This window comes from Girardinichthys multiradiatus, chromosome 10 (assembly GCF_021462225.1).
Source record: "Girardinichthys multiradiatus isolate DD_20200921_A chromosome 10, DD_fGirMul_XY1, whole genome shotgun sequence".
Lineage (NCBI taxonomy): Eukaryota > Metazoa > Chordata > Actinopteri > Cyprinodontiformes > Goodeidae > Girardinichthys > Girardinichthys multiradiatus.
Window position 1 is genome coordinate 37022587 of NC_061803.1, and position 27019 is coordinate 37049605.

Here is a 27019-nt window from a genome sequence, read left to right on the forward strand (position 1 = left end):
GACATATACAAGTCCGGCACAGTGGTCAGAGGGATTTTAAGCCATTCTTCTTGCAGGATAGTGGCCAGGTCACTACGTGATACTGGTGCAAGAAAACGTTTCCTGACTCGCTCCTCCAAAACACCCCAAAGTGGCTCAATAATATTTAGATCTGGTGACTGTGCAGGCCATGGGAGATGTTCAACTTCACTTTCATGTTCATCAAACCAATCTTTCACCAGTCTTGCTGTGTGTATTGGTGCATTGTCATTCTGATACACGGCACCGCCTTCAGGATACAATGTTTGAACCATTGGATGCACATGGTCCTCAAGAATGGTTCGGTAGTCCTTGACAGTGACGCGCCCATCTAGCACAAGTATTGGGCCAAGGGAATGCCATGATATGGCAGCCCAAACCACCACTGATCCACCCCCATGCTTCACTCTGGGCATGCAACGATCTGGGTGGTACGCTTCTTTGGGGCTTCTCCACACCGTAACTCTCCCGGATGTGAGGAAAACAGTAAAGGTGGACTCATCGGAGAACAATACATGTTTCACATTGTCCACAGCCCAAGATTTGCTCTCCTTGCACCATTGAAACCGATGTTTGGCATTGACATGAGTGACCACAGGTTTGACTATAGCAGCCCGGCCGTGTATATTGACCCTGTGGAGCTCCCGACGGACTGTTCTGGTGGAAACAGGAGAGTTGAGGTGCACATTTAATTCTGCCGTGATTTGGGCAGCCGTGGTTTTAAAGTTTTTTGGTTACAATCCGGGTCAGCACCCAAATATCCCTATCAGACAGCTTCCTCTTGCGTCCACAGTTAATCCTGTTTGATGTGGTTCGTCCTTCTTGGTGGTATGCTGACATTACCCTGGATACCGTGGCTCTTGATACATCACAAAGACTTGCTGTCTTGGTCACAGATGCGCCAGCAAGACGTGCACCAACAATTTGTCTTCTTTTGAACTCTGGTATGTCACCCATAATGTTGTGTGCATTTCAATATTTTGAGCAAAACTGTGCTCTTACCCTGCTAATTGAACCTTCACACTCTGCTCTTACTGGTGCAATCAATAAAAACTGGCTACCAGGCTGGTCCAATTTAGCCATGTAACTTCCCACACTAAAATGACAGGTGTTTCAGTTTCAATGTCCAAGCCCTGTATATTGCATCTTCCTCTTCTCAATACCCTATAGATTTTCTGCGGGGTTAACGTCAGGCAAATTTCTCGGCCAATTAAGAACAGGGATGCCATGGTCCTCAAACCAGGCACTGGTAGATTTGACACTGTGTGCAGGTGCCAAGTCCTGTTGGAAAATGAAATCTGCATCTCATAAAGTTGATCAGAAGCAGGAAGCATGAATTGCTCTAAAACTTCCTGGTAGACAGCTGTGTTGACCCAGGACCTCAGTAAACACAGTGGACAAACACCAGCAGATGACTTGGCACCCCAAACCATCACTTACTGTGGAAACTTTACATTGGACCTCAAGCAATGTAGATTCTTTGCCTCTCCTCTCTTTCTCCAGACTCTGGGACCTTGATTTCCAAAGGAAATGCAAAATTTACTTTCATCAAAGAACATCACTTTGGACCACTCAGCAGCAGCACAGTCCTTTTTGTCTTTATCCTAGGCACTTCTGACTCTCACTTGTTCAAGATTGGTTTGACACAAGGAATGCGACAGCTGAAACCCATGTCTTACAATCGTCTGTGCGTGGTGGTTCTTGAAGGATTGAGCCCAGCTGCAGTCCACTCTTTGTGAATCTCCCCCACATTTTTGAATGGGTTTTGTTTCAGCGTCCTCTCCAGAGTGCGGTTATCCCTATTGCTTGTACACTTTTTTCTGCCACATCTGTTCCTTCCCATCACCTCTCTATTAATATGCTTGGACACAGAGCTATGTGAATAGCCAGCCTCTTTAGCAAGGACCTTTTGTGTCTTGCCCTTCTTGTGCAAGGTGTCAATGGTCGTCTTTTGGACAACTGTCCAGTCAGCAGTCTTCCCTGTGATTGTGGAGCCTACAGAACTAGACCGAGAGACCATTTAAAGACCTTTGCAGGTGTTTTGAGTTAATTAGCTGATTAGAGTCGGCACCAGGTGTCTTCAATATTGAACCTTTTCACAATATTCTAATTTTTTGAGATACTGAATTTGGGGTTTTCATTAGTTTTCAGTTATAATCATAAAAATGAAAAGAAATAAACATTTAAAATATATCAGTCTGTGTGTAATGAATGAATATGATATACAAGTTTCACATTTTGAATAGAATTACTGAAATAAATCCATTTTTCACGATATTCTAATTTTATGACCAGCACCTGTACTTCACATTTAGTTGTCACACATTCTTGGTAATTTGTTTTGTTGTTTTCAATCGTTTTTTTGTGAAATACATGAGCCTTTGGAACTGTACATTCATCATTTTCTTTGTTTACGAAATGTGTTTTTTAAATATAATGTGTTTGTGGCTCTAATAAAAAAAGAGTAAAACCAGCAAATTACAATAGTGTAAATATATAGTTTCTTAACTATGTTTTGACGATTGGATGATAATTGTTTTTAAAAAATTGAGGAAAACAAGCAAAGTAAATTACCTAAAATAGTTGGTGTAAATGTATTTTGTTGTTTTATAGTTCTGTTTTAACTATGACCAGGATCAATGAGGATTTTCTTCAAAAATGTGAGGTATCGCGGTTATATCGTTTATTTTTATGTTTTAACAGCCAAAATCAATAAAGATTTCAAAAGACAGCTGGTATACTGCAGCTGGTATAGGAAATAGCGCCCCCTTCATTTCCGAAGTGCAATGGTACAATTTCCAAATATGGTATGGGTCAATCGCATGGTCTGTCCCCGCCCCTTTGTGTTTGCTGCAGCGAGGTGTACTCGTCTTTTTTGGCATGCCAATGATCCTCTGTTGTGGCACTATTACAAATGTTGTAGTCAAGACCATCTAACCTGAGACAGAGTCAAGACCAGAACTTTAAGGAAGGCGAGACCAAGTTCAAATCAAAGTAAGACAGTTTTCTGGCTTTATAATCATCTAGTTGTTGCTGCAGATATTTAAAGACGGTCTGTCTGTAGCAGTTCATTAGTAAGCTATTAGAACAGGGCTCCAGACCGTTGGCGTTGGTCTGCCTAACTTTCAGTTCAGAACCCAAACTTGTAAGTAAGCAGCAGTCCCTTGACTAAATGCTACTGGTCCAATAAATCTGACCAACTGATAAGCTGAACAGACAAAGTAGAACCAGCTAAATACTTAGCATTAGCAGCAAGCAGGTGGTGGACTTGACTCACTTCTTTGGGTTTTCTAGTAAGGTTTGCTCTGGAAAATGTTTTTCCGTCTTTAATTCTCATCCCTCTCATTTTCTCATCCTCAGTGCATGGAGACAAGAAAAGGTTTATTGGTACCATTTGAACATAGCCAAGTGTTGGTCATGAGTGGTCTTCAGAAGTAAATCACTGGTCCAACATGTCTGAACCGAGACTCTGAAAATATGGTCTCAAAATGGGTCTTTCAGACCAAGACCAATTCTGCTCTGAAGAACAACTACACCAGCTGTATATGAAAGAAATCTCTAGTTTTTACCATAATTCTATTATTTCTGTTACAAATATTGAAACTATAAATATGTACATATTTTCATATATCAGACACAAGTTAGTCCTTTTCGGCTGCTCCCTTATTCAGGGGTCGCCACAGCAAGCCATTACAACTCCCACACAGACATGTCAGATTCCCTTCCTGGTGCAACCTGGGTCCAAACCCCCGAATCAAAGACCCAGACTTAGCCCGCTATGCCACAGAGGGGCCTGTATCAGACACGGAGCTTTTCGTATTATCAGTATTGTGGCCGAGTCCAGTTTTTGAACAAAAGGTTTCTTTGTTTTGCGTTTAACTTGCAGGGAGGTAATTCCCTACAGGATTCTCTATGGGAATATACATGTCAAATTAAAACTATGATGTTATAAATCCTCAGCAGACAGACAGTCCCAGATATGTAAACATCTGTTATGTAGCTGTGTGCTTTGAGTCTGATAAGTGTGTGTCAGGACAGCTGGAAACAGCGCCTTGTTTTGTACTGGAACACTGTGTTCCCCAGTGTCAACCAGATGGGATGGCTATGTTCTATTCTTGCTCCCTGAGCCAACAGGTGGTGCAAAACACATGGTTCAGTGTTGTCGGTTCTGATTGTTTCATGTCAACAATGCATAGTGTGGAAAACGTGATGACCTTTTACATCCCAGTTCTCCAGCAGTTCTTGTTTTTTCTCATCTTGCTTTGCTCCCTGGCTGAACGTCATTGGCTTATAATGAATCATTTCTTTCATGCTAAAGTTGTCTCAAAACAGCATATCGGTGAAAACTGAGCAACATACACTCACCGGCCACTTTATTAGGTACACCTTGCTAGGACCGGGTTGGACCCCCCTTCTGCCTTCAGAACTGCCTTAATCCTTAGTGGCATAGATTCAAAAGGGTACTGGAAACATTCCTCACAGAGTTTGGTCCATATTGACATGATAGCATCACACAGATGCTGCAGATTTGTCCGCTGCACATCTATGATGTGAATCTCCTGTTCCACCACATCCCAAAGGTGCTCTATTGGATTGAGATCTGGTGACTGTGGAGGTCATTTGAGCACAGTGAACTCATTGTCATCTTCAAGAAACCAGTCTTAGATGATTTGTGCTTTATGACATGGAGCGTTATCCTGCTGGAAGTAACCATCAGAAGATGGGTACACTGTGGTCATAAAGTGATAGACATGGTCAGCAACAATAGTCAGGTAGACTGTGGCATTGACACAGTTGCTCAGTTGATACTAAGGGGCCCAAAGTGTGCCAAGAAAATATCCCCCACACCATTACATCACCACCACCAGCCTGAACCGTTGATACAAGGCAGGATGGATCCATGCTTTCTTGTTGTTGACGCCAAATTCTGACCCTACCATCTGAATGTCGCAGCAGAAATCGAGACTCATCAGACCAGACAACGTTTTTCCAATCTCCTATTGTCCAATTTTGGTGAACCTGTGTGAACTGTAGCCTCAGTTTCCTGTTCTTAGCTGACAGGAGTGGCACCCGGTGTGGTCTTCTGCTGCTGTAGCCCATCTGCCTCAAGGTTGGATGTGTTCTGCGTTCAGAGATGATCTTCTGCATGCCTTGGTTGTAACGAGTGGTTATTTGAGTTACTGTAGCCTTTCTATCAGCTCGAACCAGTCTGGCCATTCTCCTCTGACCTCTGGCATCAATAAGGCATTTGCGCCCACAGAACTGCCGCTCACTGGATATTTTCTCTTTTTCGGACCATTCTCTTTAAACCCTAGAGATGGTTGTGCGTGAAAATCCCAGTAGATCAGCAGTTTCTGAAAAACTCAGACCAGTCCGTCTGGCACCAACAACCATGCCACGTTCAAAGTCACTTAAATCACCTTTCTTCCCTATCCTGATGCTCTGTTTGAACTGCAGCAGATCATCTTGCCCATGTCAACATGTCTAAATGCATTGAGTTGCTGCCATGTGATTGGCTGGTTAGAAATTTGTGTTAATGAGCAGATGGACAGGTGTACCTAATAAAGTGGCCGGTTAGCGTACAGTGTAGTAGAAACTTGTGACTGCAAAAGGTCTGCAGTGGGAGTTGCAGACATGCAGAAAAGGTCCTGTTGAATTACTCCTTGCAAATAAATGAGTGTGGTAAACATGACCCTTGAACTTTAACAGACTTCCCAGTATTGTATCCAAGCAGTCCTTTGCAGTTATGATTTTGCAAATGTTGATACTGTGATGGTGATTGGGATTCAATATGTTGTAAAACTCTATGCATAATTTTATAATTTTTATCACTGAACCAGATAAAAGACCAATTGAGACCAGGACCTCTTTAATAAGGGTGACTAGAACAAGAAAGGCATCAGCACACATCATGGTGGACGAGACAACAATACCAAAAGGGAACATTAAGATATATCAAGTGTAGGGGTAAATAAAGTGCAGGAGTTATTGCTACAGTAACAATTAAACATTTAAAACAGAGACATTGTTCAATGGATTTCTGTCATCGGTATATTGAGACACAGTAGAAGGCTTCCAGTTAAACAAGTCTGGTTTCAGTTCAGATTGGAAAATATTCCAGGCAGAGAAGGCCAAGAAACTGAAAGCTTCCTTTCCCGTTTCAGTTCGACTGCAAGGAGCAGAGAAATTCAAAATGTCATTTCTTCGTAAGGCAGAACGGCTTACAGTTCTCTGAAAAAAAATGCATGAATAAGTAGGAACCAATCCAATAAGTCAAAGACATACAGTGTGTGTAAAGCCTTACATTTAAGGAAAGCATGTCAGCTTTTTCTACATTTCACAGTGGTGGGTGAGGTGGCTACAACCAGGGATAAATCTCAGAGCACCGTGGTAGACCGGAGTCAAAAATTGAAGGCAGCTGGTTGAAGCACACATAAACACATCACAATTGGGTACAGGCACACCAGTAGCTATTATCAGAAGCCACAGAGCTCTGAGTGAGAGACATGATTTGTTTCTATAATTGAACCTTAGCTTAGAAAGAAAGCTCCCCATCAGTAATTAATCCCAGGTACTTATACCTGGTGACCAGCTCAAGAGTTTTAGCTGGGGCATTTCTGATTCAGGGATATTCTCTTGGGAGTCAGGGAATTTGAAAAAAGCATTTAATGTACTGTACCCTGTAGAAATTCAAATGCATGATTGAGTGTGAACACCAGAAAATTACAGAATCATTCACATAAAATAGGATAGGAAGGATTTCTGGTATGCACACAGATCATTAATGTAGATTGTGAACAAGATTGGTCCTAAGACTGAGCCTTGAGGTACACTTTTTGTGACCTCAGGAAAGGTGGAGACAACTCCAGTTAATCCACGGTCAAATGTCATAGATCCATAAACAGAGCAACACAGAACCTTTTAGAATCCAGTGCCTTAAACACATCAGAATATGCAGTAAAGTGGTTCCAGGTGAGCTGCTCCTCAGTGTTTTTCTCTGAGCTGCAGTTTTTCCTCAACCAGCTGTGTATTTTTAGACCATGGCACCAATATAATTTGATCCCTGTATTGTCGAAAAGCAGAGTATAAGGGACAGAATGAAGCAAATCCTGAGGTAACTTTGGGTCATTTAAATAACATTCATTTAGTAACTGTTTAAAAGTCTATTGACCTTTGACTCATTGACCTATTGTTAATGAGTCCTGTTTTGTGGACTGTGACTTTATAGTGTGAACATATATGTTTATGTTCCAGCACAGCTCAGGTCCATCTGTGTTTCACAACCAAATAATCCCTACATCCTGAGCTCAGAAGATTGATTATGTTCTCTGTCAGAGGACATCTCTCTGGTGGAGTTGTTGTTACCTAACGTTTCAGATAATAAGTCAGTGTTGGATCCTGATTTTACTGTTGATATCACAATTTACTTTTCTGTGAGGCAGATTTTAACAACAAAATGCATCTAAGAAAGGGAGAATCCCACAGCATAAATTCCATGAGTACACATTGTGTCTGTGCAGAATGAAAGATCCAGGTTGATGAAGGAGATCTTTGGTCCACATCAAGATTCTCTTTGTCACCATAACCACTCCTCGCTGTTTATCCAGTTGGACAGGAAGAATGGAGGGAGGGGAAGGGGCTCCAACGGTTCGGCTAAAAGCTACAACGAAGTCACTGTTCAGTGGGCCAGCTTAGTTTGCTGCTCCAGTCTGTGTTCCTGTTGCTAGAAGGTTGTGTGCTGATGCTGACTAACCGCAAGCAGATAATGAAAGTGGCTGTGCTGACTCAGCAATCTCAGAACATCTCTTCAAAGACTCAACTTTGCACCCTGGTTGCACCAAAGTGTGTGTGTGTGTGTGTGTGTGTGTGTGTGTGTGTGTGTGTGTGTGTGTGTGTGTGTGTGTGTGTGTGTGTGTGTGTGTGTGTGTGTGTGTGTGTGTGTGTGTGTGTAAAACATATTTCATGCAATCAAGTGTAACACAATGTCCTATACAGAGGTTTAAACAGAGACATTTATCCAAAAGAGACAATGAAATGATCAAATCAAACCGATAAAACGGGTAATTATTTGTAATAAAACAGTGAGGAACTACACTCACCGGCCGCTTTATTAGGTACACCTTGCTAGGACCCCCTTTTGCCTTCAAAATTGCCTTAATCCTTTGTGGCATAGATTCAACAAGGTACTAGAAACATTCCTCAGAGAGTTTGGTCCTTATTGACATGATAGCATCACACAGATGCTGCAGATTTGTCGGCTGCACATCCATGATGCAAATCTCCCGTTCCACCACATCCCAAAGCTGCTCTATTGGATTGAGATCTGGTGACTGTGGAGGCCATTTGAGTACAGTGAACTCATTGTCATGTTCAAGAAACCAGTCTTAGATGATTCGTGCTTTATGACATGGCGCGTTATGCCAGGAACATATCCCCTTCTACTCCACCACCAGCAGCCTGAACCATTGATACAAGGCAGGATGGATCCATGCTTTCATGTTGTTGATACCAAATTCTGACCCTACCATCCGAATGTTGCATCAGAAATCGAGACTCATCAGACCAGACAACGTTTTTCCAATCTTCTACTGTCTAATTTTGATGAGCCTGTGCCAATTGTAGGCTCAGTTTTCTGTTCTTAGTTGACAGGAGTAGTACCCGGTGTGGTCTTCTGCTGCTGTAGCCCATCTGCCTCAAGGTTGGACGTGCTTTGTGTTCAGAGATGCTCTTCTGCATGCCTTGGTTGTAACGAGTGGTTATTTGAGTTACTGTTGCCTTTCTATCAGCTCGAACCAGTCTGGCCATTCTCCTCTGACCACTAGCATCAACAAGGTATTTGTGCCCACAGAACTGCCGCTTACTGGATATTTTCTCTTTTTCGGACCATTCTCTGTAAACCCTAGAGATGGTAGTGCGTGACAATCCCAGTAGATCAGCAGTTTCTGAAAAACTCAGACCAGCCCGTCTGGCACCAACAACCATGCCATGTTCAAAGTCACTTAAATCACCTTTCTTCCCCATTCTGATGCTCTGTTTGAACTGCAGCAGATCGTCTTGACCATGTCTACATGCCTAAATGCATTGAGTTGCTGCCATGTGATTGGCTGATTAGAAATTTGCATTACCGAGCAGTTGGACAGGTGTACCTAATAAAGTGACTGGTGAGTGTAAAAGACATTTATCAGATAAGATTTAATTCATCCCTCAGAGGGGAAATTGTATTGTCACAGCAGCAAGACAGAGTAAAAAGGAGAACATCTAGGAAGAAAAACAAATAGTATGAGACTAGTAAAAGATTGGTTGATTTAAGAACGAGCTTCTCTCCAACTTTCCTGCGGGTCAATTTCTAACTGCAGGTTAGAAATTAGCCCGTCTTTTATGTTAGGGTTAGAAATGTAGTCCTGAAACAGCCCTGCCAAGGAGGCAGGACTTTCTGAATGGACCCTGAACTAAAGGTGGAGCTTGGTGGTGGGAGAAGGCTAAGCATTTCCCATTGGTTAAATAGGCCCAGCATTGTAGAACATTCATCTTCTAGGCTATACTCCTGCAGTCCATGTTTTCTTTTAACTATAAATGACATGAGTGTGAGTTCTGTATTCATATTTGCAAACACATCATTCATACTCATGCTGAATATCAGTTTTACAGAGCTTGCATTTAAATATGGTGATAAAATCCCCCAGCCTTAGTGGAAATATTTAATTAAAGGAAGCCTCGGCTGTGCTTTCATATAATTATTGATGTGCTATCCTTGCTATGAGTTGACTCATTTCACAGCTAAACAGACAGCTTAACAATGCTCCAATAAGGAGACTGTTTTCTTTGCCCGCTCATTTATTGAAGGATGCCTTCCACCCATTGCCATATACCGTCAACATCGTAAAACTGAAATAATACAAAATAATATGTAAGCTATTTGCAAATTATATACTCTAGCTTGTTACCAGTTAGCTTCTACCATATTACTTGGCTTGCTGGTATTATATTCCTTCTTGAATGTGATCTAGAAAACCATTTATCATAATTAACACAATGTGTACAACACTCACAAATATTGTCCAAGGCAGCAACATCAAGGTGAATACAAAGCTTAAAACACGAACAGATCGAACGTCAGCCCCTTCTTTCCCACTATTAACACTGATGAACGCTACATCAAAGAAACCACAGGAGGGTGCTGTTGTGCAGCGCAAAAAATACAAATTAACTTTTCTGTTACAAAGGGCAGAATAATTGAAGATCTGGGGTTTATTACAAATTTCTTTATGACTTAGAAGTATTTTAAATCAGTTTCAGAGCTTAACCATTATTAAATAGTCTTCTGTGATGTCTTTAGACAGCAGGTTGATATCCAGATGGCAGCTATGGAGGCAGTATTGACTCAGTCAGCGCTATAAAACAGTGAATGCTGTTTTTGGATGATTTCACCATTGAATAGGTCTGTGTCCTCAGATTAAAGTGACATTTCTGCAGAAGGCCTGCAGTGTCACCGATGTAACCTTCATAAATGGCCCAGTTTTAGTGGAAACGCACACAAAAAAAGAGTCTAGAAGAGGAGAAATTTACAAGAAGTAAAGTTTGAAGTTACCCAGCTTCCTGTAACATGCTCCAAAATAAAATGCATTACTTATAAGGTGGTATTTCTGAAAAAAAGTCTCTCCTGTAGGTTATCTCCATGGCTGGTGTAATTAGTGTCATTCCATGCTCCAACAGGTTTTTCAGCAAGTCATACCCCTTCCACCTTTGGCTGCAATGATGTTTTTCCGTAATACATTTGTGCAGAAATGAGTTTTTCTTTATCTTGGTTGGACTAGATTAAATATAAAACTTAAGCCTATGACACACTAGTCCCATTTTCAATCGTGACAGCTACAACTTAGACTCGGGCTCTACAGCCTTGGTAAAAATAAAAAGCACCTTTTCATTCTAGGTATTTGTCCATTTGGATTTACTTTTCTACATCCACAGTGGCTTCATTGGGAAGAACAAGTATTTGATACATTTCTGATTTTGCAGGTTTTCCCACTTACAAAGCATTTAGATGTCTTTCATTTTTATTATAGGTACTCTTCAACTGTGAGTGACGAAATCTAAAACAAAAATCTAAATCCAGAAAAAAAATCTATATCGAGAAAATAACATTCTGTGATTTTTAAGTAATTAATTTGCATTTTATTGCAAATTAATTCTTCAGTAAGAAGCCCTCCTGTTCTCCACTCATTACCCGTATTAACTGCACCTGTTTGAACTCGTTATCTGTATAAAAGACACCTGTCCACACACTCATTCAAACAAACTCAACCTCTCCACAATGGCCAAGACCAGAGAGCTGTGTAAGGACATTAGGGATAAAATAGTAGACCTACAAGGCTGAGATGGGCTACAGAAAAATAGCCAAGCAGCTTGGTGAGAAGACAACAACTGTTGGCCCACTCGTACTCGTTGTCTTCCGCTTTATCCGAGACCGGGTCGCGGGGGCAGCAGAATCAGCAGAGACGCCCAGACATCCCTCTCCCCAGACACCTCCTCCGGGGGGAGCCCAAGGCGTTCCCAGGCCAGCTTAGAGAAATAGTCCCTCCAGCGTGTCCTGGGCCGTCCTCCCGGTGGGACGTGCCCGGAACACCTCCCGAGGAAGGCGTCCAGGAGGCATCCGGTATAGATGCCCAAGCCACCTCAACTGGCTCCTCTCATTGTGGAGGAGCAGTGGCTCTACTCCAAGCCCCTCCCAGATGGCGGAGCTCCTCACCGTATCTCTAAGAGAGTGCCCGGCCACCCTATGGAGGAAGCTCATTTCAGCCGCTTGTATCCGGGATCTCGTTCTTTCGGTCATGACCCAAAGTTCATGTCCATAGGTGAGGGTAGGAACGTAGACCGACCAGTAAATCGAGAACTTCACTTTTCGGCTCAGCTCTCTCTTCACCACAACGGACCGGCACAGCGACCCATTACTGCGGCAGCCGCACCGATCCGTCTGTCGATCTCCCGCTCCATTCTTCCCTCACTCGTGAACAAGACCCCAAGATACTTAAACTCCTCCACTTGAGGCAGAAACTCCCCTCCAACCTGAAGAGGACAAGCCACCCTTTTCCGGTCTAGAACCATGGCCTCGGACTTGGAGGAGCTGATTTTCATCCCTGCCGCTTCACACTCAGCTGCGAACCGCCCCAGTGCGTGCTGTAAGTCTTGGCTAGAGGGGGCCAGCAGGACCACGTCATCTGCAAAAAGAAGTGACGAAATCCTCTGGTCCCCGAACCAGACCCCCTCCGGCCCTTGGCTGCGCCTAGAAATCCTGTCCATAAAAGTTATGAACAGGACCGGTGACAAAGGGCAGCCCTGTCAGAGTCCAACATGCACCGGGAACAGGTCCGACTTAGTGTCGGCAATGCGGACCAAACTCCTGCTCCGCTTGTACAGAGACCAGATGGCCCCTAGTAAAGGGCCCCCGATTCCATACTCCTGGAGCATCCCCCCACAGGGCATCACGAGGGACACAGTCAAATGCTTTCTCCAGGTCCACAAAACACATGTGGACCGGTTGGGCAAACTCCCATGAACCCTCGAGTACCCTGTAGAGGGTATAGAGCTGGTCCAGTGTTCCACAGCCGGGACAAAAACCACACTGCTCCTCCTGAAGCCGGGGTTCGACTATCGGCCGGACTCTCCTCTCCAATACCCTGGTGTAGGCCTTACCAGGGAGGCTGGTAAGGCCTCCCTAGGACTGTTTCTTTCACCAGTCTTGCTGTGTGTATTGGTGCACCGCCTTCAGGATACAATGTTTGAACCATTGGATGCACATGGTCCTCAAGAATGGTTCGGTAGTCCTTGGCAGTGATGTGCCCATCTAGCACAAGTATTGGGCTAAGGGAATGCCTTGATATGACAGCCCAAACCATCACTGATCCACCCCCATGCTTCACTCTGGGCATGCAACAGTCTGGGTGGTATGCTTCTTAGGGGCTTCTCCACACCGTAACTCTCTCGGATGTGGGGAAAACAGTAAAGGTGGACTCATCAGAGAACAATACATGTTTCACATTGTCCACGGCCCAAGATTTGCTGCACCATTGAAACCGACGTTTGGGATTGGCATGAGTGACCAAAGGTTTGGCTATAGCAGCCCGGCCATGTATATTGACCCTGTGGAGCTCCCAACGGACAGTTCTGGTGGAAACAGGAGAGTTGAGGTGCACATTTAATTCTGCCGTGATTTGGGCAGCCGTGGTTTTATGTTTTTTGGATACAATCCAGGTTAGCACCCGAACATCCCTTTCAGACAGCTCTTGCGTCCACAGTTAATCCTGTTTGATGTGGTTCGTCCTTCTTGGTGGTATGCTGACATTACCCTGGATACCGTGGCTCTTGATACATCACAAAGACTTGCTGTCTTGGTCACAGATGCGCCAGCAAGACGTGCACCAACAATTTGTCTTTTTTTGAACTCTGATATGTCACCCATAATGTTGTGTGCATTTCAATATTTTGAGCAAAACTGTGCTCTTACCCTGCTAATTGAACCTTCACACTCTGCTCTTACTGGTGCAATCAATGAAAACTGGCTACCAGGCTGGTCCAATTTAGCCATGTAACCTCCCACACTAAAATGACAGGTGTTTCAGTTTCATTGTCCAACCCCTGTACTTGTGCTGTAATATGATGCAAGAGATGAAAACCTGGTTTTAGAAATAACAGCATTGTGGTTGTATATGATATCCAATCATAGCCCTCCACAGCCACCCTATATAACATATGGTCATAGTGCACTTGGGAGTCTTTTCAAAGTGGACATTGAAGTGATGTACACAACAGAGCTCACTTTAGAAAGAAAAGAGCCACATGTAAATTGATAATGTTGGTTTATACTGGATAAATGATCCATGCTAAAACTGTTCATTGAAATGTTAATTGTATATTTAGCTTCTGCAGAGAGGCTGTTAGTCTCCAAGTGGCGTTTTGGTCTGAATGTCACTATTTAGATTAGCTCACTAGAAAAATCTGCTCATCTAGCATCAAAATGTTTAATAAAAATGTATGAATTACTGTTTGTAAGGGGAGCGCTTCATTAATATGAACTCCTTTACCAACATATGTCTTTCAGGATGAGGTGGACAATCAGAACCCAGTGTTAAGAGACAATCCTCAACTCCATGAAGAAGTGAAAGGCTGGCTTAAAAACCAGAAGGTGCAGGAGATTTTTATGCAAGGTAAGCGTTAATAAGGTGATTTTTTTTTTCTCGTATTTATTGTATTGAATTATGGTCCAATGTGAAGTAAAGTCGCATATTTAAACCATGTTCTCTATACACTGTGTCCTTTTCTCTTCAGGACCTTACTCATTGAATGGCTACCGCGTGCGTGTGTACAGACAAGACTCGGCCACCCAGTGGTTCACTGGGATCATTACACACCACGACCTCTTCAGTAGAAACATGGTTGTTATGAATGACCAGGTACATGATTGGTGGAAAAGGAAACTCTCCCGGGGTTAAGAATAACTTTGCGTTCAACTGCAGATGTTGCAATTTTTGCTCTGTTGTGATCTGTTATGATTCAGCACTACTGTGTTATGAGGAACCTAATATTAGCCTGCCTGGCACTTGTTGTGTAATAAAACATTTTAGAAGTGAAAGGAAAAAGCTGAAAGTCTCACTTTTCTACACTATCTTAACATAATAGTCTTATTGTAATTCCATGGACCCCTTGTGTCTTGCTACTCAAACTCTATAAGTTCATCTACAGTAAATTGTTTCTCAAGAACATTTTTTCTCATTTTGCCCGAAAAAGCTACTTCCAGCTAATGGTACTCATGTGGAAGGGGAGGAAATCTTCAAATACTGACAAACAATCTGCTGTTCATTTGGCCGATACCAGAAAGACAGTGCTTGCTGTGAAAGTTAAATATGGTGGGTGAAACCAGATAGGAGGACAATCTGGAAACAAGATGTATTTAGAAATGTGATCCTGGTTCATAATAAAGGTTTTGTGGTGACAGAAGGCTCATGGTAAGCAAATCTATGGTAAAATTTTACATTTTCTTACCAAAGAATCTTTCTTTTCTCACAACCGATGTGCTCTTCACTTTCGTAAATTTTACCCACATTGCCTGTATGGTTGTAACAAGTTCTCTGTGTTTTAAAATAATTTCTCTGCTTCGCAAAAGTTAAAAGCCTAGATTAGGATTCATTTACAGTACAGACCAAACGTTTGGACACACCTTCTCATTCAAAGAGTTGTCTTTATTTTCATAACTCTGAATATTGTAGCTTCACACTGAAGGCATCAGAACTATGAATGAAAACATGTGGAATTATATACTGAACAAAAACGTGTGAAACAACTGAAAATATGTCTTATATTCTAGGTTCTTCAAAGTAGCCACCTATTGCTTTGATTACTGCCAATTGGCATTCTGTTGATGAGCTTCAAGAGGTAGTCACCTGAAATGATTTTCACTTCACAGATGTGCCCTGTCAGGTTTAATAAGTGGGATTTCAAGCCTTATACATGGGATTGGGACCATCAGTTGTGTTGTGCAGTACACAGCTGACAGTCCTACTGAATAGACTGTTAGAATTTGTATTATGGCAAGAAAAAAGCAGCTAAGTAAAGAAAAACGAGTGGCCATCATTACTTTAAGAAATGCAGGTCAGTCAGTCCGAACAATTGGGAAATCTTTGAAAGTGTCCCCAAGTGCATTCGCAAAAACCATCAAGCGCTAGGACAATGACCCCAAACACACCTCCAGGCTGTGTAAGGGCTATTTGACCAAGAAAGAGGGTGATGGGGTGCTGCGCCAGATGACCTGGCTTCCACAGTCACCGGACCTGAACCCAATCGAGATGGTTTGGGGTGAGCTGGACCGCAGAGTGAAGGTAAAAGGGCCAACAAGTGCTAAGCATCTCTGGGAACTCCTTCAAGACTGTTGGAAAACCATTTCAGGTGACTACCTCTTGAAGCTCATCAACAGAATACCAAGAGTGTGCAGAGCAGTAATCAAAGCAAAAGGTGACTACTTTGAAGAACCTAGAATATAAGACATATTTTCAGTTGTTTCACACGTTTTTGTTCAGTATATAATTCCACATGTTTTAATTCATAGTTCTGATGCCTTCAGTGTGAAGCTACAATATTCAGAGTTATGAAAATAAAGACAACTCTTTGAAAGAGAAGGTGTGTCCAAACCTTTGGTCTGTACTGTATGTTGGGATCATGGAAGAATTTCAAACAGGCACCAGAAAATGATGGGGTATGGTCTTTCTGACCAGGAAATGTCCCTTGATTAACAGTGAACAGTTTAAACCCAGACTGCTGTGTGTTCAGGTGCTAGAGCCTCAGAATGTGGACCCATCTATGGTGCAGATGACCTTTCTGGATGATGTAGTCCACTCTTTGCTAAAAGGAGAAAACATTGGCATCACGTCTAGGCGTAGGTCGCGATCTAGCCAGAACAACTCTGCCCATGTGAGTATATCTGAACTCATGCATGTTCTAATAGATCTTGTGTAAGCCTTGTTCAGAATAGATTTCTGGCCATTGTAGATCAGGCTTTCTGTGGTTGGACTATTTTATTCTAGATCACGTAGCTGATTGTAATTTTGAACATCAAAAACAGATGATTTAAAAACAAGAGACTCACGCTAGGTTCCTTTAAAGCGTAATTATCCTCACCTTTCGTCATAGTTGAGGGAAGTTTGGGTTTTTATGCTCAGTCAGTTCCTTTCATGTCACTGCTGTGTCAGCTGAATACATGAATGTTATCATTTTCTTTTATGTTATTTTGTTTTCGATTTTATCTTTGTTTTTAGATGCCTCATAAGATGAACATGTAGAATTACTTCTGCTACCACAGTCATTAACAAAATCTGTCCTTGTCCCACATTCATTTAATTTGCTTTCATTTTGACTTTCTTTTTGTTTTTATTATTTTCTTTATTTTTGATACATTAAAGATGACAGGAGGGAGACCCGTCGGGACCACTGGCAACTCTCAGGTACCCTTAAAAACCCCCACCTCTCTACTAGCCCTCAGAACCCTCTGTGCCTACACCTTTCAGAACACACTGCAAAAGTAGAAGTTAAGATTGTTTCCTAGTAAATTAAGGGCAGGCAGATTAATTACTGATTACCTGTAGCTTTGGCCCTTTTCAGATCATCCTTTCATAATAAACACAACTAAAACCGTGCCATAATGGACCATTTGGACCTTTCACATCATACAAGTTGACCTGTGGAGGTCGCATACCCAGTGAGCCTTCAGGGAATGCTGCTGGGATTGTGGAGGAACCAAAAGGCTGTGGCCTACAACTCTCATCATTCACCTGAGTATTTGTGTGTGGGGCATTTCTCCTGCATCTAGCTGAGCTCTGTGTTGCGGTCCTCATGCTGGCTACCCAAATGCATTTAGTGCTTTAAATACACGTAGGACATATTCTTCTTTATAATAATAATAACATGTTAATATCTGCACCAGATTCTGCTGATCGGCTTATTTCTCAGATCTGACGTCCACTGAAGGATCATTCAGTGGGCCTGTTCTCTACACATCCACAGATTCCAGTTGTTGGTGTCTATTCACTTTGTTTCATTTACTATGTCACTCTTGTTCTGGAAATCCATAATGCCCCTTATAGCTCATAGTTGCTGCAGATTTGTAACAACCTCCAAAGGTGAAATAGGGGCGTAGTATTGGTGGGTTCACTTCAACCCTCCAATCTGTGAGGAGACCACATTTAGATCACAGGTATGATCTGAAAGGTGTTCATGGTTCAATCATATTAGCACTAAATTACTCAGAAAATGTGTAACAATGTTACACATGATATACATATTAACCTGCTAATATTTTTAAACTTCTATGAACTCCGAACATCGTTAGACTCACTGCTTTCCTTACCACCAACATAGACTTTCAGGATTTCTTAGCCTGACAATCATAAAATAGTCTAAAACCTGTAATTCACTCTCACTTTTCTCCTATAATGTTGAATTTGTGTCAGTTATGATTTTAGTGTTCTCTCATCAGCTCTACCAAGCGTGTTTTCCGCATATTATTTATTTGTATCATCATTGTATTCCTGTGAGCCTTGGCTAGGGTTAGGGTGAGTTAGTGATACCAGACTGGCTTACTTCATATGGGGTCTTGATATACCGACATGTTTTTAATGGTTCCGCTTTATACATCAACCCTGTGAAGGATCTGCTGCCGAGCCTTAGAACCCTTGTCTTTGTTCTAATACAAATTTTTAAATTGTGCAGTACGTCATGTTAACTGTGACATTTTGTTTCTGTCTGCTGATACTCTTAATAGTCAGCTTCAGGTTAAAGTCGCAAATAGATTCAGAGTTTTGTTTTAAATGGGTCTTTAAATGTCTTAAATGAACATCTGGCTTAAAGGTAGAACTCCCAGCTGTGGTCAGCAGACATAGAAACTGCAACCTATAGGATGATGATGATTCTGTTTACTGTCTGATTTTTGATGTCTGTTTATGTACATCTAACCTCTTTTATTCTAACAGAGTCATTACACCCGAGCCCAGGCCAACAGCCCTCGTCCCATTATGATGCCATCAGGACCCAATCCTAAGAGCTCACAGGGACCTCCGGCCTCTCAGCAGCAAAGTCAGTCGCATCAACTCCAGCAGACAGTTGGCCAGTCTTACCACTCACCTGGTGGAAACGGTCGTGAACAAAGAGATCTGCGCAACGCTCGCTCTTTCAGGAGAAAAGGATCAGATAGCAGTGTTCCAGAGGAGGACAAGGACAAGATAGAAGAAACCACTGGGCGAGGTGAGGACTGTCAGCCACACACGTCTGAAATTAAATGAATGTGTATTTAAAGGCAGGAATGAGTTGCTGTACAGATGATGCTTTAGCCACAGAAAATATGTACGTTTTGTTGATTCAAACATCTAACATTTTCCTCATAAAACTACTATATTATTTAGTCAAGAGTATTTTCTGATTATTGATAATACCAATAAGTTAGATTGTAAAACAAAAACATACACAAACAACAAAAAAACGCTTGTTTCATCTCACATAAACGGTTACTAGAAAGGAGAACACACCTACGGTGGGGAGAACAAGTATTTGATACTTTGCCGATTTAGCAGGTTTTCCCACTTGCAAAGGATAGAAATGTCTTTAATTTTTATCATAGGGACTCTTCAACTTTGAGTGACAAAAATCCAGAAAATCACATTGTGTAATTTTTAAGTAATTAATTAGCATTTTATTGCATGACGTCAGTATTTGATACATCAGAAAAACAAAATTTTATATTTGGTACAGAAACCTTTGTTTGCAGATCCAGATATCAGATGTTTTCTGTAGTTCTTGACAAGGTTTGCACACACTGCAGCAGTGATTTTAGACCACTCCTCTATACAGATCTTCTCCAGATCCTTCAGGTTTCAGGGCTGTCGCTGAGCAATAATCAGGTCCCTCCAAAGATTTTCGTTTGGGTTCAGTTCTGGAGACTGGCTAGGCCATTCCAGGACCTTGAGATGCTTCTTATGGAGCCACTCCTTAGCTGCCCTGGCTGTGTGCTTCGGGTCATTGTCATGCTGGAAGACCCAGCCACGACCCATCTTCAACGCCCTTACTGAGGGAAGAAGGTTGGTTAAGATCTCCTGATACATGGCCCCATCCATCCTCCCCTCATTACGGTGCAGTCGTCCTGTCCCCTTTGCAGAAAAGCATCCCCAAAGAATGATGTTTCCACCTCTATGCTTCATGGTAGGGATGGTGTTCTTGGGGTTGTACTCATCCTTCTTCTACTTCCAAACACGGCGTGTGGAGTTTAGCCCAAAAAGCTCTATTTTTGTCTCATCAGACCACATGAACTTCTCCCATTCCTCTTCTGGATCATCCAGATGGTCACTGACAAACTTCAGACGGACCTGGACATGCACTGGCTTGAGCAGGGGGACCTTGCTTCTGCTGCAGGATTTTAATCCATGACAGCGTAGTGTGTTACTAATGGTCTGCTTTGAGACTGTGGTCCCAGCTCTCTTCAGGTCATTCACTAGGTCCTGCTGTGTAGTTCTTGGCTGATCCCTCACCTTCCTCATGATCATTGATGCCCCATGGGGTGAGATCTTGCATGGAACCCCAGACCGAAGGAGATTGACTGTCATCTTGAACTTCTTCCATTTTGTTTTAATTGCGCCAGGAACCAAGCTGCTTGGTTATTTTCCTTTAGCCCATCCCAGCCTTGTACAGGTTAACTATTTTATCCCTGATGTCCTCACACAGCTCTCTGGTATTGGCCATTGTGGAGAGGTTGGAGTTTGTTTGACTGAATGTGTGGACTTTTATATAGATAATGAGTTCAAACAGGTGTGGTTAATACAGGTAATGAGTGGAGAACAGGAAGGCTTCTTAAAGAAGAACTAACAGGCCTGTGAGAACCGGGATTCTTACTGGTTGTTAGGTGATCAAATACTGATGTCATGCAATAAAATTCTAATAAATTACTTAAAAATCACGCAATGTGATTTTCTGGATTTTTGTTTTATATTCCGTCACTCACAGTTGAAGAGTAAAAATGTAAGACTTTTACATTCTTTGCAAGTAGGAAAACCTGTGAACTTGTATCAAATAATTGGTCTCCCCACTGTATCTGGGTCTGCTGGCAGTCTGCTGCTCAGTTAACTCAATCATCTTAGTTCTGTGAGACCCCCTCATGTTTCCAGATCCACCCATCCAAGGGACACCCTTCACCCTTCATTGTTTTCAGATTGCAACACACTAAACAGACCTCACTACATCTAAACCGACATTTTGAGCTTAGTACATAATGTTTTTGTAACATGATAAAACTAGCAATTAATAACTAGTGTTTTTGTTCTCCAGAATCCAAGGCCAAGGTAAAACAAACTGCAAACAAACGTAGGAAAGGTGAAGAAGATGACAAGAAAGCAGGTCTCAAGAGGCTGAAGGGTGACATAACATCAGATCTGTCAGAGAGCAGTGACTCAGAAAACCCACACAAGAGGACCACCCACTTATCATCCTGCTCCTCCTCTTCATCATCCTCATCATCTTCTTCCTCCTCCTCTTCCTCCTCAGAGCCTAACTCTGAGAATGAGCTAAAGACTCGCAGCAGTAATGTGCTAAAAAGTGCCATTTCCAAAATGGAGGATGATGAGAAGCCAGTGTTAAAGGGACCCAAAATGAGCGATACCTCAACTCTCATCAGGTGCATATCTCCGTGGGCGGAGCTTCAATCAGCGGAGGACATTAAGAAAGGTGCATTAAAGGAATCAGGTCAAACTCTAACAAATGAAGAGGAGGAATTAGTGGCACTGACTCAGATCACCCGATCTCCACTCCACCAAACATCTCTTATACCTGACATGGCCCAAAGTGGAACCTTGGAGAACAGCAAGAACGCTGTTAAAGGTAGGCTCCAGTCTGCTGCTGTGTGAGGCATGCCAGCTGCTTTCAGGTTTTTACCCTGTTTAATGTTTATCTTTTAGCATCATCTCCATCCCAGACACCATCACTGTCTCATCTCCATGGCAGCAGCGTGATTGACATCACAGATGACGCCCAGGCAACTGTAGACCAGGAGAGTTCCGAGGCCGTGTCAGCACTGCTCGCCTCCCAGAAAGACGAGTCAGTTGCCCTCTCTCCGTACCTCCCCCTCAACTCTTCCCCCATTTCCTCACCTCCTATACCTACTTCCCCCTCCCCATCAGAGGGAAGCCGCAGAATGGACGTGGACTCAGTGATGAAGCCCGCAGGAGTTAAAGGAGGCAGTGTTAAATCACCCAAAAGTTTTAACAGCAAGTTAGAGTTTGCAACAACTGAGGGCCCGAGGTGAGTGTACTTTTCTGTTTTTACATGTTAAATTCATGCAGCAATAAAAACAATACTACGGGGGAAACATAAAATTTCCATCAAGCAGTGTAAGAAATGTTAAACTGCTTAAATAAAAAAAATAAATGACATGGATCAAATTCCGTAATTTTTGAGACAACTAAGCTCGGAAGGCAGTTATTATTTATTTGTGTTGGATTCCACAAGATCTCACCATACCTAACAGAGCAAACTAACTGGACTGATTAACATTCATGTAGAAATTTTCAAACTACCAAATATCTGTAAAAAAAAAAAAATGCAGCTGTGACAGAACATGCAGTAAGAGGTTTTTTTTTTAAGGAAAATAAATTTACTTTTGAAAACTTTTGCATAAAATAAAACAATGAGGTTAAAAATATGTGCTGGTTTAATTTCATGTATTTCTCTTTCTTTGTTTTGGTTTTTAGTCCTAAAATTGACACAGAGAGCTTGGTTTTCATTGTCGAGCCCCAAAATATCCTTTTCTGAGTAGATCAGCTCGCTGATCCAGGATCATGCACAGCAGAAATATTTGTCTGTCGTCTTTATAATGGTTCAAACATCAGTCATAATCAGTGTTTAAGCGGTTTTAATCATATTGTTGAAGAAATGAACAGTTTTGTTAAAGTTTCTTTTGTTTTTTAAGGCCTGCCCCATCAATAGCTGACAACAAGCCCCTGATGGACAAGGAGAAAACTGTACTTTCTCATCTTCAGCTTCACCATCATCAACAGCAGCAGCTGCATGAGCAGCAACACACATCTGTCCACCATGGAGTTCCTCCACCTTTAGCTGAGGAATCCAGAAAAACTCCACAGCAACAAATACCCTTCAACAAGAGCACCCCCCCTGACTTGACCAAATCCAAAGTCAGCCTTAGCTCCACACCCAGTACTGTTCAGCTCGACTCACTGAAACAGAAACCCCAGCCCCCAAACAGCTCTCACAACCAGCCATATCCCAGCACAAACCCTGCTGACCTTCTTAGAGCTAAGCCCCACCCAGCCCTCTTGGACATTTCTAAACCAAAAACAAATACTTCTCCTGAGGTCAGCAAACATAAAGTCCTGAGGTACTCAGATTCCTCCCCATCTCCAAGTGGTTGTTTGCCCATTAAAGTAGACTTAGCAGAACCTCCTCGCTCTGGCTTCAAACCAGTGCCCTTGCGGGCTGGGGTGGGTGGAGTCAGTACAAGCAGAAGCACCAAGAGTCCGCTGGTCTATGACAAGAACGAAACTTTCACTGTTTACAGGGACCCTGCACTAGTTCGCTCTGACACAGAGAACTCTGTCACTCAAACTAATTCACCTAACCAAATGACAGCCTATCTTCATCCCCACCTGCACACCTTGCACTCACCCTCTCCCCACTCCACCTGCCTAACATCTGCATCGCATCCCCATGGCACCTCTCACCTCCTCGCCCCTCCTCACTCCTCGCCCCTACCTCATCCCCACCTTCTGCCCCCTGGAATGCTCTCAGCTATGCACCCCCCTCCGGGGACTCTCTTTGGGGGGCACCCTCGGCTGGACGCCCCGGGCAGTCTGAGTCACCTTGCCCTTCCTCATCCAGCCACCACACATCAGCAGCAGTTCTTACAGGTGTGTCTCCTGATTCATAATAATCACAATAAACTGACATTTTGCACTTTTTTAACTCATCCTTTTATTCTAAAAGTAGTGGTAATGTTGCATTAGCAAAAATATCTACAGAAACCATGTCTTTGTTTTCAGAGTCATGGTGGGGCAGCAGGTCTTGGTTTATACCCTATCATATGGCCTTACCCTAATGGAACACCACCACCCTACGCCCCAGGACTCAACCTGCCGTCAACCGCCAAATGGGTCCACTCTGAAAATCCCATCACTGTGAATTCTGAGGCATCTCTAAGAAGGGTAGGTCTAATCCTCAGAGGTCCGTTGGTCTACAGCACACATGTAGAAGATAAACTAACACAAAGTAGCACATAACTGTTAAATGAAAGAAAAATTATATGATGATTTAATTTTTTTTACAAATAAAAATCAAAAGATTTGAGATATGTCTTTACCAGCTTTGCACATCTACAGACTGAAGGTTTCACAATTCTTATTTGCAAAATAGCTCAAGCTTAACCTGATTGGATGGAGTGTTGCTACAGATTCTCAATTGGACTTCGGTCTGGACTTTGACTAGGCCATTCTAACTGGGCCATTCTAGAGTGGTTGTCCTGCTGGAAGAAGAACCTGTGTCCAAATTTCAGGTCTTCTGCAGCCTCTTACAAGTTTTCTTCCAGCATTGGTATATATTTAGCTCCATCCATCTTCCTATCAACTCTGACCAGCTACAGTGCCTCACAGCTTGATGCTGCCACCATGCTTCACACTGGGGTTACTGTCTGCAGGGTGGTAGTGGTGTTTTGCTGGTCATAATGTTTTGCATGTCCTAAACATTATTTAGTTTTGGTCTGTTCTGACCAGATCACCTTCAACCTAGAAAGACCGCCTCAATTGCGACGCTCAAGGTGGCAACAGGTTGCAGTAGCTCTTACTTTTTATTCTGATTATTTGTTTTTGACAACACAAATTCCTCTTGTGGTGGATGACATTTATATTTTTTGGACGACTATCCTCTCCGGTGTCGGATGATGTCGGAAGGATAGAGAGCAGGAGCAAAGAGAAGCAAAAGAAGGAGGAAGTTCAAACTATCTCTTCCATCGATCATGATGGACAATGTGAGATCATTGGGAAACAAGTTGATGAACTCCAAGCCCTACAAAGGACCCAGCCAGAGTATTCGGGAATGTAGTATTATGTGTTTCACTGAGACATGGCTGCAGGATCATATCCTAGACTCCAGTGTCTCTCTGCCAGCCTTTCTGACCATACGAGCAAACAGAGATTTAAAGAGGAGCAGCAAACACAAAGGAGGTGGACTGGCAGTATTTGAGAACAACAGATAGTGTAATCCAGGACATGTAACTGTGAAGTGTCGTCTCTGCAGTCCAGATATTAAACTGTTAACAGTAGGTTTTTGTCCATATTATTTACCCAGAGAGTTCACCAGTGTTATTTTGGCAACAGTATACGCTCCACCTTTAGCTGTTTCCATCACTGCATGTGATGCCATCAGCTCAGTTGTTGCTAAGCTACCGAGACAACACCCCATTGCGTTTGTGGCAATATCTGGTGATTTTAACCATGCTTCACTCTCTGCTATACTTCCAAAGTTCTACAGTTTGTCAGCTGCTCTACCAGAGAAACCAAAAGCGGGATTTGTTTCATACAAATGTCAAGGACTCATGCATCTCTAAACCGAGACCTACTATAGGCAAATCAAATCACAATCATGTTTTTCTCAAAATATAAGCCTCTTGTTCAGAGGCAGCCTATAATAAAGAGAACTGTGAGAAGATGGTCACAGGAAGCTGAAGAAGCCCTGCTAGGTTGCTTTGAGGCTACAGACTGGGATGCACTGTGGAGAGGACATGGAGAGGACATCAATACCATGACTGAGTGTGTGACCGACTATATACAGGTCCTTCTCAAAATATTAGCATATTGTGATAAAGTTCATTATTTTCCATAATGTCATGATGAAAATTTAACATTCATATATTTTAGATTCATTGCACACTAACTGAAATATTTCAGGTATTTTATTGTCTTAATACGGATGATTTCGGCTAACGAAAAGGAAAAAATAAAAAGCACGAAAAAGAGAGAGGTGGGGCAAAAAGAAAAAGGGGAAAGAAGGAGAAAACGATGGAGGAAAGAAAGAAGGATGAAGTGAATAAAATATAACACCATGCTTGCATTCTACACCTGCAGAAACATATACATAATGTCAGCATTGCTACCAAGTTGTGCATGGTAGTAATGATTGCAAGATGTATTTAGTGGTAACCGTGGCTCAATATAGAACATTTGATATGACCCCCATCCTAAGAGGGGGCCACGTACAAAAGAGGGGTCTACCTGGTCCAAGTGAGCCCCCAACCAGAGCCGCCACAGGATGAAACAGTCCCAACACCCCAATTAATTCTGATCTCAACGCTATGAGCCCCCCATCGTCCATGAACCCCAACATGAATTTCCCCACAGGGCCACCACGAACCAGAACACAGATATCGAACACATGCCCCCGAACCCAAATGCCGTGAATCCCCTCCCCACAGAGGCACACCCCCACAGATGAGCTCCGAAAAGTTGATGAAGGTCCACCCACACAGCGCAATCTCCACACACAGCCTACTCCAATCAACCCCGCCACATCCTGCCCCCCACCACACAGCGTGCCGCGACGACAAGGCAAGGGGCCCACACAATGCCACCCCAACCTCCGCCCACAGGCGGAACAGGACAGACACCACTGAGCACCATCCCCACAACATAACCGCAAACCCCATACCAAGACGGGATAAACTCACCTGGCAAGAAGCCCCAAGCAAGAGGTGTACAGGTCCTTCTCAAAATATTAGCATATTGTAATAAAGTTCATTATTTTCCATAATGTCATGATGAAAATTTAACATTCATATATTTTAGATTCATTGCACACTAACTGATATATTTCAGGTCTTTTATTGTCTTAATACGGATGATTTTGGCATACAGCTCATGAAAACCCAAAATTCCTATCTCACAAAATTAGCATATTTCATCCGACCAATAAAAGAAAAGTGTTTTTAATACAAAAAACGTCAACCTTCAAATAATCATGTACAGTTATGCACTCAATACTTGGTCGGGAATCCTTTTGCAGAAATGACTGCTTCAATGCGGCGCGGCATGGAGGCAATCAGCCTGTGGCACTGCTGAGGTCTTATGGAGGCCCAGGATGCTTTGATAGCGGCCTTTAGCTCATCCATAGTGTTGGGTCTTGAGTCTCTCAACGTTCTCTTCACAATATCCCACAGATTCTCTATGGGGTTCAGGTCAGGAGAGTTGGCAGGCCAATTGAGCACAGTGATACCATGGTCAGTAAACCATTTACCAGTGGTTTTGGCACTGTGAGCAGGTGCCAGGTCGTGCTGAAAAATGAAATCTTCATCTCCATAAAGCTTTTCAGCAGATGGAAGCATGAAGTGCTCCAAAATCTCCTGATAGCTAGCTGCATTGACCCTGCCCTTGATAAAAGACAGTGGACCAACACCAGCAGCTGACACGGCACCCCAGAC

At 42.7% G+C, this 27019-nt stretch overlaps 1 protein-coding gene across 5 annotated transcripts in view; it reads left to right on the forward strand.

Annotated features, from left to right (window-relative positions):
- The window catches only part of jmjd1cb (jumonji domain containing 1Cb), a 150796-nt gene that overhangs the window by 90448 nt on the left and 33329 nt on the right, over positions 1–27019 (forward strand). For 4 of the 5 annotated variants that reach the window (XM_047378097.1, XM_047378092.1, XM_047378093.1 and 1 more), the window contains 9 exons: positions 14114–14219; positions 14341–14465; positions 16336–16476; positions 16965–17006; positions 18531–18801; positions 20872–21420; positions 21498–21840; positions 22508–23462; positions 23595–23756. In XM_047378097.1, coding sequence (XP_047234053.1) covers positions 14114–14219; positions 14341–14465; positions 16336–16476; positions 16965–17006; positions 18531–18801; positions 20872–21420; positions 21498–21840; positions 22508–23462; positions 23595–23756 — 2694 coding nt within the window. The remainder of the gene's footprint in view (positions 1–14113; positions 14220–14340; positions 14466–16335; positions 16477–16964; positions 17007–18530; positions 18802–20871; positions 21421–21497; positions 21841–22507; positions 23463–23594; positions 23757–27019) is intronic. The other variant, XM_047378094.1, reaches the window with a different exon arrangement.